This window comes from Beta vulgaris, chromosome 2, assembly GCF_026745355.1.
Source record: "Beta vulgaris subsp. vulgaris cultivar EL10 chromosome 2, EL10.2, whole genome shotgun sequence".
NCBI lineage: Eukaryota > Viridiplantae > Streptophyta > Magnoliopsida > Caryophyllales > Amaranthaceae > Beta > Beta vulgaris.
In genome coordinates, this window is record NC_079203.1 from 49,806,296 (window position 1) to 49,823,707 (window position 17,412).

Below are 17,412 nucleotides of genomic sequence, written 5' to 3' on the forward strand. Positions count from 1 at the left end.
GTTTCACTTTCCGCAAAATGAAGGAACTAGTTAAGCGGAAATTCCCATGAGAACTTTAACTTCTGATGAATCACCAAACAACATTCAGCAATTCATATGAAATAAAATTACATGGGAAAATAAATTTTCAAGGAATTTACAATCCTACATTCAACCAAACGAACACTAAATGTTTTTTATTCAAAAAGTGATGGTATCTCACTTTCTCTTACTACCTTATATTTCATCATATTAATATATATATATATATATATATATATATATATATATATATATAATATATATATATATATATATTATATATATATATATATATATATACTCCCTCCGTATTTTATTAGTTTACCCCTTTTGACTTTTGACACTATTCACATACATGATTTTGACTATCTTTTATAATTTGTATTTAAGGAAAAATATAGTCATGTGAGATCTTGTTGGATTCGTCTCAATGTGTATTATCCAAATATCAACTTTTTGTAATTTTTGCTTATCGAAAATTAGAGATATTAAGGTTCAAATAAGTGTCTCGGCAAATGTGCCCCAAAAAAAGGGGTAAACTAATAAAAGACGGAAGGAGTATATTAATAAGAATATTGGTCAAATATTTCAAATTTAGCTGCCAAAAAGAATATAAGACTTGTATCATAAGACGGAGTAGCATTAATACCAAGTACCAAACAACCCTTTAATAGAAATAAGAAGTAAGAAACGATACTAGTACTACCAACCCAACCAAAAAAGATATTAGTACTAACCATCCTATTAAATACGATGATGTCAGTTGAGTGCTCATTGAGGGGATCTTTGACAAAGCAGACTGTTGAGATATTCCAGACTAGAATTTTTATTTTTTCACGCGATGCGTGCTTGAATTTTTTTCGAAACAGAAACTTGATTTTTTTCGGCATAAGAGTCAAAATTTGAACATTAGACATACGAAGTATAATTGTTTTTAGTTGCAAAATTTGATTGATTTAGTTTCTGTCACTTAAGTCTCTCACCAATCTTTTTGTTTTTTTATTTTCCAAAGTTAAATCCTATGAACAAAATAGAAATTTTATTGAATTTATTTATGATTTCTAATATTATAATTTTTTAGTTGATTTTTGAATTAAGTACAGTACTTCATAAATTGTAAAGAAAGTGGACACTTTGATTTCAAGTCAATTTTTTCATAGGTTGTAGTTTGTAAGTGAATTTTTAAGTTTTTGTAAAGTTTTCTCATTTTAGTGATTTGCATAACGTAATTATGCAATTTTTTTAGTTGACTTGTGAGTGATTGTTATAATTATATTTTTTGTATTTTGGTTGAAGCCCCCTTTGATTTGTAAGTGAATTTGTAATTTAGAATAAGGGAGGGGTAACATAGTCTCTTCATTCGGGGACACCATAGCTGATAGCTTCCCCCTTCCCTTATATAATAGAGATATGTTGTACTTTACTTCTTGAATGATATTTTACATAAACCTTTTTACCTTGATAATTAATCGCTATTATATAATAGAAAAAGATAGGTACAAATATATGTAAAAGTTTCATTATATATAGGGAACACTGTAAAAAAGTAAATAATTTTTTTCCTTGTCTAACTTCTAAATTTCAATTTCACTACAAATACACCTCTATTTTTTTTTTATCATGACCCACCATTAATTGTGAATGGTTTTTGAGAATAGTGATTTATAAGTAAATTTTTGTAAATGTTTTTGTATGTATTGACGTTGTAGGCTATTAGTTTTAGTTTGTATACTAATTTTAAGTTTTAATAAATTAAAGTTTCCAGATTATTTGAGTGATTTGTGTGATTTTTATAACGTGATTTTCTCAATTGTATGAGTGATTGGTAAAGTTTCTTCTTTTAAGTGATTTGTGAGTGAGTGTTGTAAATTAATTTTCGGTAGTTTTTTTTAGTGACGATTATGATTTTGACATTCCTTTTGTAATTTAGGAAGGGAAGGGGGGCAAAATAGGCATTTCAAAAGAGGACATCGTTGCTCCCCCCCTTCCCTTATATAATAGAGATATGACCGCTATTTCCTATTAGGGCATGTTCTCCCCAACTAATTTTCAGTTCAATTTAGTTTTGCTTAGTTTGGTTCAGTTTAGTTTAGTTCAATTCGGTTCTAGACAATACTTCTACTCTCACATATCACTATTTATTTCATTTCAGTTCGGTTATTTTTATGTCGAAGAGAACATGTCCTTAGTTCCTCCTCATCAAATAATATTTTCTCCGTCTCGTATTATAGTGTTTCTTTTCTTTTAAAGTGTCCCAAAATGTAATTTTTGTTTCCTTTTTTGACTTTACACCTTTCCACGATTTTCCTAAAAAAGTTGTGCCATCATCATTTGTTGTTAATTTACCCTTATTGTTATTTTCAATACATAAACAATTTTTACCTTCCTCTTAAATTCTATTGACCTTACTACCCGTACAAAAATAAAATCAGACACTATAGTATGAGACGGAAGGAACAATATATTGATATGAAGTAATTAACTTGATATTTCAATGATGTCAAAAAAAAAAAAAAACTTGATATTTCAAGCTTTAATTTCAATTTACAATATACAAGAAATATTTCATTATCTCAATTACAAGTAATCGTCAGCCATTAAAATCTACGTAATCCATTCTCTTACTACTACTAGTTACATTTCAACATCTCATTCTATTAAAAAAAAAAAAACAGATGAACATCTAGTCAGTCGCCACTAATATGGTCGATGTGTTGAACTCCTAGCTAGAGGTATCATTAAAGGTACTACTAATACTAGAATAATGATACAAGAACGGGAGTAGGATTCAGAGAAATGATAAACATCTAATTGCTAGATGTTTATAAACATCTAGCAGGGGTAAAATTGTCAATATACATGAAAAAAAGTTATCAGTCAAACAAAAAAGTAATTTCGAAAATTGGGCACTGTCAGAAAATTTCGATGCTAATATATGATGTTCAGGCTACTACAACTTGTGTTCGTGTAACTATAACTAGTGTTTATGCAACTAAAAATAGTGTTTATGTATAAACAGATAGTGTTCGTATTTTTAATTGGACACTGTCAGAAGATTCCGATGCTAATATACAGTGTTCATGCTACTAGAACTAGTGTTCGTGTAACTATAACTAGTGTTTATGCAACTCACACTATGTTTGTGTATAAACAGATAGTGTTCGTATTTTTTTTTACATATCTAAATAAGAGATAGAGAAGAGTAAAATAAAAATATGATGAAATTATATCAAGATGGATGTCTATTTTGTAGAGAATAAAAAATATATGAATATTGTTTTTTTTTTTTTTTCCAAAATATATTTTTTGAGATATACAAGTTTAAAAAATTGGAAAAAGTAATTTGTTGGATAAACAATATAGTGACATGTGTACCACTCACATGTTGCCACATTATTGCTAGATGTTTGGCAAACATCTAACAATTAGATGTTTATCATTTCTCGTAGGATTCATACATTGACGAACTATTTTGTGTATATCCGGCTCAAAAAAGAAAAACTATTTTAGGTATAAGAAAAATGATAAGAATTTTCGTAAAATAAAAAATGATAAATATTTAGATTTGAGTAGATATAATACAATTTATATTACCTCTGTTTTTTAGATGTAACACTACATGAGTCGTATTGTTTTTATTTAAGAATTTTGTCCACGAATCATCGTAAGAATGGTAATCAATATAGATAAATCTTTTATAGTTTTATGTTATACAGTAACGCAATGATGCATAGTCTCTCCGATTTTTAATGTTTTGTGCGTTTATTATTTGGGGGAAAAATTAGGAATAATTTATTATAATGTAAGTGAGGTCAAAAAGCAAAAATAGATTGGAAAGAGAGTGTGTAAAAAGGGGAATAGTAAAGAAAGATGGAAAAAGTAAGGAAAAGTGGGGTCAAAAAGCAAAAATAGGTTGGAGAGAGTGTCCCAAAATAAAATAAAGCACAATGCATATAACATTAAAAAATCGTCCATATGAGAAAATTGCATAAAACATAAAAAATCGGAGGGAGTAGTTCATATAATCATATGACAAGATCCGCCGCAATTGACCCATTCCAACTACACTTTGGACTTTATCTATAATTCGTATCAACTAGCAATTGGTCTTCTATGACTTGCTTCACCAATTATCTTAAGGGCAAAGATAATAGACATCCTTCTAATTACAATGGCATAAAGCGAAAAATGCTACGCCAAAAAGACCCACAAATTGACACTTTTGGATTACTTGTGACTCTTGAGTTATTTGCTTTAATCAAAATTAAGCATACTAATCGAAAATATTACGCTTAATTACTTTTGTTAAAGTGAAGTTTGTTATATTATGTCGATTGACTTTTATTTATCAAAAGGCAATAATTGAGACATGATTCGATTTTCAATCAAAATTTACTAAGTTTTGACTTATCCAATAAGTATGACGCATTACTAATTTTCAAGATCGAAATGCAAAACTTATGATCAAGTTGTAACAATCGTTTTACCACCTGATCCAAACACTTATTAGCGGTTAACCTCTTTTGTTGGTTTATTAAAAAAAAAAAATCCCACATTTACAAGTGATGAAATTTTATTTTATTTTTTGAAAAATGAAGTGATACAATTAGTAATTGATAATTGTTGGCTGGTTCTGTGGAAAAAAAAAATTGTTGGCTGGTTCTGTGAATGGACTCTTGCTTGCTTTTGGATGCATGCCATCCCTGACTCTAAGGAATGGGGCGGCGTCAAATTGGCATATACACTAACAACATTGAACTCTATGTCTCTACATCAATACAACCTTGAAGAATGACATATGTTGTCCCTTAAAGAAAAAGAGAAAAAGGCATGGCATATAGTGAATATCAACATCATATATTTCATATCTAAATAACATTTACAGGATTTACTGGATTTTGGCATAAGCATCATCGTCAATTCATCATAAATCATAATGGCATAATGCAAGATTACTCCAAAACATGCTGTTTCAGACTATCTACTACCTCCAATAGTCCAATTTGCAACGTTTTTGTTTTATGGTCATCCTAATGCATCATACATTAACCTATTTAAGCTATGTTCTTTTGGACTGCGAGAGACTTAACTGAACTGAACTTAAATCAACTGAATTGAAATTAACTGAACTGAATTAGGAGAAATTAAATTGCAGAGAGAAATTGAACTGAACTGAAATTAACTGAACCAAACTGAAAATAAGTCCAAAAGAGCAGTGCCTTAACACATGCTACTAAAAAAAATACCTAAAAAGATAAAATTCAATAATACACATTAAAATAATATAGCTTTACTCATTATTATTACTATTATTATTAGAAGGAACATGGTTTAGGTCAAAAGCACAAATAAACCCACGTTTTTTAGCCCATAAACCAATCAAATCGCGTCAAAACGGTTTATGATGCAATTTTGCGCGGTTCGACCCAATCATTATTTTTGTTATTATTAAATGTTATTATATTATTAAATTTAATTATTAAAATAGTAATATTAATTTACTTTTTAGATATTATTGTTATTATATAATCATCATAAAGTATAATATATTAATACAAATAATATAAAATAATAGTTATTAATTATCATTATTATCATTATTGTTAATATTATTTATTTATAATTATCATTCAAAAATATCCAAAATACTATTATTATTCATTATTAATTATTATTACTTACTATTATAATTATTATTTAATATTCATATTATTATTATTTAAATATTATTTATACATTTATTACATTCAATTTAATTTAAATCGATTAAGTTCAATTCAGCTCAATTCAGCTAAGTTGTTTTATGTCGAAGAGAATTCTCGAGTGAAGTGAGTAAATTAAGTTAAACGGGAGAACTACTTTGTGAAAGCTAAGGCATGCACGTGTTAAATCCTCGATGGGCTGAGCTGTTCAATAAACACATGAACTAGCACACGTGCGTACCATTAGCAATTCAAGCATTTTATCTGTATAAAACCACGCCCATTTCACACGTATAAAATTCCCATATGCCGAAAGATTTTCCATGAATCATTTTATCTGAATGTTTTTGTCCTTGGGGTCCACAATATCGTCTATTTGCTGGTAGCTGGTGCATAGTATCTTCATGTTGAAGTTTTCATTGGGATTCAGACCCACTATGCTGTCTAGATGCTGCTGCATGGAAAGCTTCGTGCACCGTCCATCACATTCTCCACGTAAGCCTTTTGATTATATGGGTCTACTTAACCTCCCATTATTGACTTATAATGTGAAATGTCTAATATTATATTGTACATTTGTACTTAATTACATTTTAACTAAAAATTCTTTATTGTATTTAGATACCTCATAATCTTTATTTAGATAACAATCATAAAACACACGGTTGAACGGTTAGATCAACCGATGTGATCGAAGCAATTTTTTTACCAGTAGCCTCCAATTACTGTCACGTGATGCGTAGTTTAATATAAAAAAAATTATTATATTTAGAAACCTCATAATCTTTGTTTAGATAGCAATCACAAAACACATGGTTGAACAACTAGATCAACCAATGTGAAGCAATTTCTTTACTAGTAGCCTCAAACTACTGTAATAAACTAGCCTTATATACACATGAATCATGATACTGGTCGTGCTTCGCTCAACCGAGTAGGTTAAGTCATTTGTTTGGGAAAACTGTCTTGTGTTTTTTTCGTTGGTTTGAACTACTGGTCATGATCGAGCCAAACATTGCTCCATTACTGATGTTTTTGTGTTGGAGCTCTTGGATCCGACCATGTGGGTTAACATGAGCTTAAATTTCGTATTTACATATGCAACATGATTCAATTTATTTTCTTAACCTAATATAATTACCTCAAGAAGCCATTATTATCACTAAACATATAAGCTTTTTCAATATTCATTCCCAAGAGTTTTGATCACGTTTTCAACATCTTTGCTCGATGGATTCTTTTCTAACAATAAGCTCCAATTGCATTATAAGAATTACAAAAAATTATTCTTTCACATACTTCACAGTTATGAGGAAGAGACAGTAGAGCAGTGAAGTACCATCCTGAATTTTAGGAGGGTTAAATCATCATTCCAACAATAAGTTGGGGAATTTATCTCTAGCTATATGCACCTTTAGGCTTGTTGTCCTTTAGACGGTTAAACCTTTATACCCAACCTATAAGCAGTCGTACTCTATAAGCTGTTATGCTTTATAAGTTTGTAAGCTTTAGCCTATAAGGAGTTGGACCAATTATTTCTCTTAATAATGAGAAAATATACTTGATAATTTTTACTCACCAATCAAAACCTGATCTAGTAACTTTTTTTCCTTTTCAGATCACTTAAAAGGGAAGTACATAAGTGAGTGTGAGATGGTATAGTTGAAAGAATAATGGCATATTGTGACTCTTTGTTTTGGATTTCATTTAAAGGTATCGAGCAACATAATGTATACCAATTATAGTTTGGGAAAAAAAAAACTATAAACATCAATGATCAAGATTCGAGGAATATTCTCACTCGACAGTACATATACATTCCAGCAATGTGGATGTTCCTTAACATGGATATGGCATCCAATTTCATCCAGAAGAACAAAAGAATAATATAGCATATATTTAGAAATTGTTCCAACAATATATACGAATATTCTTTATGTTCTCACTGTTTTCCTTTCTTCTTCTTTGTTTTTTTTTCCCGGTGGGTGTGGGATTGAGGGGTTGTTTTTTAAGCACAATCTTGTCACTAATTTATTCATATGTTATTAATTGATAGAGATTGCTTTTTAAGCACAATCTTCTCACTAATTTATTCATATGTTATTGTTTGATAATCAAAGTTTATTAATGATAAAATCTATACAAATATATTAAAATGTGTGCATAAATGCGTTATGTGCCACATAGCACCGTCATTCTGCCATTAGAATTTTGCCACGTGTCTGTTAATCAACAATAAGTCAGGTGATTATTATTTTAAAAAATAAATATGCTAAAGTTTGGGGTCGAATAACCCTTGACCTCAGGTAAGGATTTCCAAAGACTCGCCATCTCATATAACATCTTTTAGTGATTCATATTTCACAAAATTATAGATATGTGTTGTAATTAGTAATGTGGCAATGAATTCCTACTTCCAGCCATAAAGTTTATTTTTCTTATTTTATTTCTTTTTTGCAGTCATCCCCTTGCTCCATCCCCCCCCCTTTGAAATTCACCATGAATGTGCGTGAGAGTCCTTTACTTCGTAACTAATGGGGTAGTTTTACAAATTATTCTTGATGCTAATCAAATCTTATATATATTGTTGTTGTTCCATAATACGAATCAGAAGATGGAGTTTAAAGGTCATAGGGCAACTCCGATAAAGAAGTTCAGTGAAATTGTTAATCATAGCACAAATTCCTTGATTGCGTATATAATTTACTTCGGGTGTGCTTTAATGCGTGTGCAATGAACCAATAGTATATTGGTCATCATATTTATGGAAAAAATATAATGATATCTTGAATCGACCCCATGACTTATTAATAAGTATTAAAATACATTTACCACTACACCAAGTGATTTGTGGTGTAATTATTTTAAAATTAAATTATTACTAGATGAAAAATATAAGTACTCAGGGCATAGCCCGAACTTAAAAACTAGTTATGTATTAAAAAGTGTGACTGAAAAAATGGTAGACTATTGCAATCATATTAAGATTTAGGGAGCGTCTTGTTTAAGTATTTTGAATGAAATGGTATGAGAATGATAACTCCATATGTATGGATTGATAACCCACTACTTTTTTAGTTGTTTGTTTCATTAAAAAGTATGTATTTAGAATCCATTAGAAAGAGAGGAGGTATATGGATAATAACAGAGTCAGTCTTAGTCCCGGCGGGTCACGTGACCTACCATTATAAAAAAAAAAAAAACTACAAATATCCTTCTTAACGGCAATGAGGATGATCATGATTAAAGGATAATGCTTTGGTAGAATTTATTTTGTGGGAAATCCGCTATTATCTTCTTTCTATCCCTTAGGAGAAACTTATAATATCTATTTACAACTAAGCAATGAACACTAACTTAAACTCAAAGCATTTAAGTTGAGAAAAGAAGGTATCTTACCTAGCAGGCAAAGACTTACCTCCACTTGTCTTCATTCGCATAAACATGAGATTCCAACAACATCGCGTTGGCATAACTTGTGTTGTACACATGAAAATGTTGTATATACGACAATGATAAATCACCTTACTTCTCACACCGTACAATCCTCTTCCTAACGAGTCCCCTTTTTCCTCGGTCCACATAGACAAAATGTCAGGCTGGTGTCAGCAATTCATCCCGAAAATAACTAAGGCGCATTGTGGGCATACTTGATGTCAATGTGAAGCAACTATGCATGTGCTATATATATAGAAGAAAGAAGAACTTATACTTTTCTAGAGTTAAATGTTTGTGTCTAGTTAGTTAGTCTTTTCGAAAATCCTAAACCCCAAATCCTAAGATCCTAAACTTTAAACCCTAAATCTAAAACGTTACATTATGTGTGAAGACGGATGTAAGTGCTTAATATCCTACCTATAACCCTAAATCTAAACCCTACACCATAAACCTTAAGACCCTAAACAATCTAAATATTTGATACCCTAAACTCTATAATCCAAAACCCTAAACCCCAACCTTTAAACCCCTAATTTATAAATCATACATCCCAATATGAAAACCCTAAACTCTAAACTCAATTCCTAAAACCATAAACCCTACAACCCTAAACTTAAACCATATAACTAGTAAACCCCTAAACCGTAAACCCCAAACCTTAAAACACTAAATTCTAAACTCAAATCAAACTTTAATCCTCTATATTCTAACAATACGTTTGGTAGTATTTAATAAATGGTGGTAATAGTAACGAACTTTAAGTGTAATGTTACGAGAGAAGCACCCTTAAAATCTTCATGAGGAGGCAATTTCAACCTTTAATTTTGTGTTCGTTTTTTTTTCCGTGGGGAAACAATCTCACCCCTAAGTAGGGAAGGCAACGAGTGGGATTTCGGTCGGGTGAGCCATCACCCGCATCCATCACCCAGTTAGATTGACTCTCATCCATCCATCCGTCACCCGCTTTACTCATCACCCGAAATCCATCCATCCATCACAACAGGGTGATTCGGGTGGGTCGGGAGATTAACGGGTGAAAAACCTAAATATCAAATTTAGATTATAACTAGTAAAAAAATAATGTACTCAATTTTCAACTACACTTTTCGAAATCATAAATAAATACGCCGATATTTTTAGCATAAAGAAAAGGTGATGTCGCACCATACAAGTTTTAGGAAGTCGTCTTCACAATAATAAAGTCTCGACAACAATATTTCAACAATACGAGTTTAAAAAATATGAGTTTGAACAAAAAAAATTAAATGGATGGATATTGGGTCGGGAGCTTAACCGGGTGATGGATGAGAAATGTTCACCCGCATCATACCCGAATCCGTCACCCGATTCACCCGATCTTAATCCGTTTATTACAATTTTTCACCCTTTTATTTAAACAGGATGGAGCGGGTTACTGGATATCCACTGGATATTGCCATCCCTACCCCTAAGATTGTGTTCGTTATCACTCATCACCACTTATCACCACCTACAAAGTGGTTTTAGATGGGAATGAAAATTAAAAAAGAAAAATAAGCATTTTAGGATAAATTAGTATTACCATAATAATAAACAATGATATGCTTTAAAAATTTATATAAAAATTCATTTTCATTATCACTATTCATAACCAACAATCAAACAGGCCGTAAAGACTATTAGTCATGAAAAGAAAAACATAGGGACTTAATCCCACACGTTGGCCCAAACCCACAACCGAAGTATTACTTGAACCTTCAAAAGTTGGCCCAAAATATTCCAGAACTCGCTTGAGTTAGGAAAAAAAAAACGAGTTGCATCTTGCAAGTTGCAATAACCTCAATCAAATCTATGCATAATTCTCTCTCTTCTATTTCAATAAAGCTCAAATCCTTCCAGTTTTCCGCCATGAAAACCAGGTAAGAAATGATAAACATTACTTTACACCCCCAAAAATACCTTAATTTAACCCCTCATTTATCCCATAAAAACAAATAATTTCCAACCCACTCAATCAAATTTCCCAGATTTTGTTTCTCCTAGATGGGAAAGTCACTGCCTTCAACTGCAGGACTCAAGAATTTTGCCAGAATAATCACATCAGAAAAAATCTTCCCACCAAAACAAGTAAAACCCACATCAAACAACAAAGTTTCTACTTCAATTCCGAAATCAGCAACAGAACCCACAAAAATGTCCCGAGTTGACTCGGCCCAACTCAGCCTGAAGATGGAGAACAGCTCAGTGAGTCGAACTCGGGTACCCTTAGCAGAGGTTGTCTCGGATTGCGCGAGAAGGTGGTTCCAAGATACACTTAAGGAGGCTAGAGATGGTGACACTGCAATGCAGGTTTTGGTGGGTCAAATGTATAATAGTGGTTATGGTGTTCCCAAAAACACTGAAAAGGTTTGATCTTTTTTAGCTTATTTAAAGAATTCTATTTTTGGGTGCAATTCAATTTTACAGGGTATTGTTGTTTTGTTGTATTGTATGTACATTTTTGTTTGAACTGATGCTAATTCTAGAAGGGTAAGTTTATGATGTGGGGTAACAGAATAAAAGTTGGATGTTATTTGTTTCATTGTTTGATCCTTCAAGAAAGTAGGAGTTGGAGGAATACATATAGTTCATATGGTTGTGTACTTGTGTGTAGATGGGTTCTTCAAGGTTGAGTGGCAAACTTTCTTTAAAGTGCATAGTAGTTTGGAAAAATCAGCTTTCTTAGAGGTATGTAGTTAGTCAAGCTTTTCACTTTAGTTGTAAGAGGTGTGTTGTTGAATTGAAGTGATATAGGCTTTTATGAACAAAAAGGGTAGACTGAATGATGCATTTCCCTAGCTGTGTTCTCTAAAGAGTGCTGGTGGTGTACTGGACCTCCGGATATTCCTCCGGAAGCAGGGATGGAATCGAGAAACCGCCTCCTAGCAATTAGCATTGGCATATTTTCCCCTTCAGCTGCTTAATATTCTGAGCCGAATTTATTTGGAATAAGGCTGTTTGCTAGTTATATTTGGGGAAATAAACATGGAGCAGGAGACTCAAATAAGTCAAATTTGGCCTCTTTAGCAGCTTTTTTCTATGGAAAAGCAAGAAAATAGCTTAAAGTTGAGTTTACTAGAACTCGTACCTGTCAGGCCTCCGTTGCTGCGAAGTTGCTTAAATGCTAGAGGGTAGTCTATTGCAGGAAGCATGTTGGCATTATGTGTGTGAAAGGGTAAATGCTATTATCATACTTGTTAGTTTCTATAATCTACATGCTACATAAGTTCCTAGAAAGCACACCTTGGTTATAGTGCAATGAGATGCCAACCGCCAAGTTGCTAGTGTCGTCACCTTGAGCAACCATGGGCATGATGAGTATAAAGAGGTGCATCTTAGCTTCACTGTGCACCCCTCTCATCATTCTTCTTCTTCTTTGTATGTCTGTAAGCATTTTTGCATAAAAATAGTGCTTCATATGTGTGACACACACATTTGCCTCGATTAGGAAAGTTTTTGTGCCTTGTAGTGTCTCATTCTTTTCTAATACAAAGCTGGTAAGCCTGATATCTAGGTGATGCTAATTGCTAAACACAATGGGTTATTGAATATGGATTTCTAGGTGAGTAATCCTGGACTCTGGTGTTTTTTTAATTTGTTACACATCAATATTTGTTGTGAAGTGGTACTGATTATATTTAAGTTTGAGTTGTTGAGATGAAGAGTAGCTTTTAGCATCTGGTAGTGTTACCGATATTTACTTTACATTTGTAAACCAGGGACGTACTTGGATTACTAGAGCTTCTAAGAGCCGGTCTTCTGCATGGAGAGTGAGCGATAAACAGCCAGGTCTGTCCTGTTATCAGATTGGGTTAATATTATGAATAATTGGAGCTAATCGTTGCTTATTTTTGTTTTCTCACAGGATATAATGCAAGTGACTCAGAGTCACAGGATATCAAAAATGCCAGCTAAAGGCATCTATCTTGCAGGCAGAATGAGTATCACATCGTGAGTTGGTTCTGTTTCTTTTCTACTTTTATCAAAATAGACCATAGATAGTTTTTATCATGTCCCTCATTTGTGTATTCGACTGTTAAAGCAGTATTTTGTTTTCAGCAAAAAAAAATTTCCTTTAAAAAGATATCTGACGAAAGATGGCTTGATGAATTCTGTTGGCTCTTTCCTTTGATTGATGACTAATAGTCCGCGTTTCTAACATTAGGCAAGGGTTTTTTTTTATTGAATCATTATCAACTATCAAGCTTATGTTTTTTTCTTAATCCGCGTGTTTAGTCACTTATTCGCACCTTGTGATAGAGGGATTACTTAGTCGACTCAGACTTATGATTGAGTAAAAATCTGTGTGAATCAAGCTTTCTTACTCTCCCTGTTGAGCTTGCGTTTGAATAACATAAATTCGAATTTGCTGGTTACAAGATTGATCTTATATAATTTTGGATCGTTGAGATATTGACATCCACCTCCTCTAACTTTCAGTTTGTTTTTATGAAATGGTGGACCTTACCCCTCCAAAGACCTTGAGTTCATTGTTTCTCTTTTTGTACCAGAATATCATCATACTGAGTTCAAAATTTTCTTATTTATACCAGAATAATTCATCTTGTCAACTTCTTCCTTGTATTTTCGTTGGATAGAGGTGCAACATCTATAATTTATAACGTAGTGGCTACTATTTTGATCTGCAGTTGATGGTCCTTTGCTTCCATTTTGTATGAAACAGATATATATCATCTAACTAACAACGATGTGGTGGATTTCATTATGGAAATATGGTGGCAAGCACTTAAGCATTTCCAAGATCTGCAATTTGTTTTTTTTCTATCTTGTCGTTACAGTTGGTGTCAGACCAAATATATAGTTTCTATACATGATACTTTTTACTAAACTGTGCCATTTGTTTCATGAAGTTGCTCAGGGATTGTGTCGTTTTCTAATCTCATCAGGTTCTGATTATTGATTAGTTGTTTTGCACTGCTTGTAATTTTACTCTTGTAGTCTTTCTCAAGCCTGCCACATTTACAATTCTTAAATCTATAAAGTGTCAAATGTAAATGTATGTACTTAAAATCCTATGAATCTTTTCTATAGAGAAACTCTCCATTGAATAAATTGAGGTTTTATTTCATTATATGTGAACATTGTCTCCCCTGCTGTAATTGCAAATTTTTGGTCATTTTTGCATATGAAGTACTGTATTTAAGATCAAACTGTGAAATGTTAAAGTTGCTGACCAAAATTTCCAATTTCTTTTGTACCCTTCTATATTCATGCTTGTTTATTACTACCAATAAGATAATGCTTAAACACAGGAGTATTTGGTAGTGCGAGAGGTGAGGTGAAGTTGGATGAGAGGTGAGAGAGTAAGAGTAGGGTGAAAGGGAGGGGTATCGGGGGTATTTAAAGGAAAAATTACAGGTGATTTTAGTAAATACCGACGGCAAATAGCAATAGGTTTTACATAATATTCAATTAGCATTGCATGCTGTACAAATAAGTCCTCTGATTACTTTTTTTTTTTTTTTTTTGAAGGGGAGACTCCTCTGATTACTTTGTTTGTCTTTTGTCTTCTTTAACGCTGCTTCCATCAAAGTTGTGGAAGTGCACCTTGTTTCTCACTTTCACTAGCAGTTCTCTATCTTCCTTCCCGCTGGTCTTTTCTCCATTCCCATGGCTCTTCTGGATTTTTTGAAGCCCATAGCCCAACTCGCTTAGCCCGTGCCTCTTTTTCCCACTGTGTTAATGATCATTAATGTACATTGAGCAGAAGCGTTTTGATATGTGTTTAATATTAAGTATATGATGGTTTACTTACATTAGCTAGTTCTGTACGGCGATCATAGGCTGTGTAGTGCCATGCAAGTCCTTTCTTCAGCATCACTTCCTGGTATTGTGTGACAAGTCAGCTTAAAAGATTTGTTAAGATTTGTTACGAGTGGGAAACTAAGAAATAGAAACAAAGATATGGAATGGTACTATTATTAAGGTGAAGGAGCACACTGCTGTCTCACTCCCAACACTAGGACATAATTTTCCTTGAAACGGGTGATAAGATTTGTCATGGAGTAAGGAGTATATTTGCAAGGGAGTGAATACCTGTGCAAATATGTCATTGCAGTATACATCACCTACATAGCGACCATAACGGTCTTGTTCATAGACAAGAATCCTTACGCATTTTCCTTGTACAAGATTAGCCAGCTCCTCTTTCGCCTGCTTCCCATATGGCATTGCACTCTCAGGTGCATCTATTCCCCTGAATTCTTCTAACAGACATTAAAAGTTGGTAGATATAGCTCAAGTTCTTTTCAACTGCATCTTTTCATGAATTTTTAATACCTTAAACGAATCCGATACTTCTTCGCTAGAATCTCCTCATTTTGAATATTTATAACCCTGTGACAATAGATAAATTCATTGAGTTCCTATTTCATTTGTCTCATTGACTTTTAGACAAAGATTCGGGAAAAAAAACCTGTAATTTTGATCTGTTATTTTCTTATGAAGTGCATCTGCCTTGGGATAATTTCTCTCAGCACGTGCTTTTGACCTTTGAATTGCTGCAAGCTGCACTTCTTTAGGAACTGAAGACGATTCTCGAGGATCTGTAGTACTGACATACACAGTTATGGTATCTCCATCTGCTACTGCCTTTACATCCACCTGTTTCCATCCATTGTTAGATGATTTTTGTTTTTAAGTTAAAGTTTCTTGTTTTAGGCATTTTTTCCGAATTAAAGCAAGAGAAAGAGCAAGGGTCTTACGGGTAAAGTATGGAGCTCGTACTTCACCCCATTAGGCAATGTGGATGGCGCTCCAGTGGACAGTTCGACTAGTGTATGAGGTAAAGGCAAGCCATAGAAGGCAAGTAAGCCCTGCTCATTAAGTATCGCAAGGAATTAGAATTGTATTTAGTATGTTGTCTCATTTCCTCAAAACATGCTATTATAAGAAATTTTTGGTGTGGATATTACCTCAACATCTGCCTTCTGGTGCCGTTTCAAGGTTTCAATGACGAGCCTTGCTGTTTCCTCAGGGGTTCTTGGTGGGGGCTTGGCTTGCTTCCATGCTTGTAGAAGCTTCTTATACCTGAAATATAAAATTTATATGAGACAGTCTCGCGATCTAATTGCGAGATTGCGGTCGACTTCTTGATTTGTACGGATAACAACTTATGTTTCTGGGATCAACTTTTAATATCTCGCAATAAAGTAGCAACTTTTGAGTATGGTTTTAGGTAATTAGGTTGTGGGCTAGATCCAAGAGTTGGACATACTAATAGCACTATATCAGGTAGAATTGTCTGTTTTTGGTCTAAGGAAAAGTGTTCCAGCATCTGGGTATTGTGAGTTTTGAGGTTATGTTACTAGTTAAGAATGAACTATTAAGAGCATGATTACCAGTTAGATTGAGCTTTCTTTGAGGATACAACATGCTTACTGAGACCTTCAGGTACCTAAAATTCAAAAATAAACATCAAATCAGCTACTCCATTTTTCTTCATCTGATCATCAAGGATCCAGAATCTGCTTTTCATTGCAGGTGAATAGAATATCTTGATCCGAATAGTTAGTGCTTTTGTGTTTTGTTGAGTAAGGATTACTTTGGAATTAAAAAGGAATACAGTTGCTTACCTGGGATGTGACCTCAAAGTGGAGGATATCATGAGCTAAGGCAGAAACTCCGACGTTTTGGGCGGAAACGCCGTGGGGACCAAGCGACTGCGACTCGGTGGTGGTAGGCTGGGAGCAATTCTTGTACAGAAATCTGAGGGCGTTTCCCATTCTTTGTTGTCTTTATGAGCTAGGAGCTAAGGCTTCTGTTTGTGGGAACTGCCAGACTGGGGAGTATATGGTGTGTTTGGTGAAGACTGAAAGAAGAAAAGAGGAAAAAGAGGAGTAAGAAGAGAGTTAGATAGATAGAAGTAGTAGTAGTATAATTTGTGGGAAAAGAAAGGAATCTGAGGAAGGTAGATATGAATATGATTGGCTGTTTGTTTGGATATTTGTTTCTGTTACAATACAAATACAAATACAAATACTTTCCCCCATCAAATTGAAGTACTTTGGTCAACGGACGAAAAATATAATAACTGTAATGTATGAGATTATGGGAGTGAGAGTGACGTTACTTTGAGGAGCGTTAGCTTTATATCTTGAGAGAGCTTCATCATTCATGGCATTAAAATTTTAAAGTGTAAAATAGTGTAACTTTCTCTTTTTTCTAAATCTATATGTATGACTTTTATGCTTGTCAAAGTAGAGTTTTGATC

At 33.1% G+C, this 17,412-nt stretch overlaps 2 protein-coding genes across 8 annotated transcripts; one reads left to right on the plus strand and one right to left on the minus strand.

Moving 5' to 3' along the window:
• Positions 1–10,908: 10,908 nt before the first annotated feature.
• LOC104908080 (hypothetical protein) lies at positions 10,909–14,271 on the plus strand. 4 transcript variants are annotated; one of them, XM_010697158.4, is made up of 4 exons: positions 10,912–11,546; positions 12,899–12,968; positions 13,045–13,130; positions 13,829–14,271. In XM_010697158.4, the coding sequence occupies exons 1-3, from the start codon at positions 11,184–11,186 to the stop codon at positions 13,092–13,094; spliced, it is 483 nt and encodes a 160-aa protein (XP_010695460.1). In that variant the 5' UTR covers positions 10,912–11,183; the 3' UTR covers positions 13,095–13,130; positions 13,829–14,271. The 4 variants fall into 4 exon arrangements, with proteins under 4 accessions (XP_057248722.1, XP_057248721.1, XP_010695460.1 ...); XM_010697152.4 differs by having other exon boundaries at positions 10,913–11,546; positions 13,864–14,271; XM_057392739.1 differs by lacking the exon at positions 12,899–12,968 and having other exon boundaries at positions 10,909–11,546.
• Positions 14,272–14,366: 95 nt separating this feature from the next.
• Positions 14,367–17,094, minus strand: LOC104908059 (staphylococcal-like nuclease CAN2). Of its 4 annotated transcripts, none has more exons than XM_010697126.4 (9): positions 16,775–17,091; positions 16,541–16,596; positions 16,115–16,229; positions 15,905–16,015; positions 15,616–15,803; positions 15,480–15,536; positions 15,315–15,396; positions 14,956–15,024; positions 14,367–14,874 (listed from the first exon to the last, which is right to left on the minus strand). In XM_010697126.4, exons 1-9 carry the CDS (start codon positions 16,922–16,924, stop codon positions 14,776–14,778), a joined length of 927 nt encoding a protein of 308 aa, XP_010695428.1. In that variant the 5' UTR covers positions 16,925–17,091; the 3' UTR covers positions 14,367–14,775. The 4 variants fall into 4 exon arrangements, 3 of the variants coding, with proteins under 3 accessions (XP_010695428.1, XP_010695420.1, XP_010695437.1); XM_010697118.4 differs by having other exon boundaries at positions 15,237–15,396; positions 16,775–17,087; XR_792126.4 differs by lacking the exon at positions 14,367–14,874 and having other exon boundaries at positions 14,957–15,024; positions 15,315–15,406; positions 16,775–17,094.
• Between the last annotated feature and the right edge of the window lie 318 nt (positions 17,095–17,412).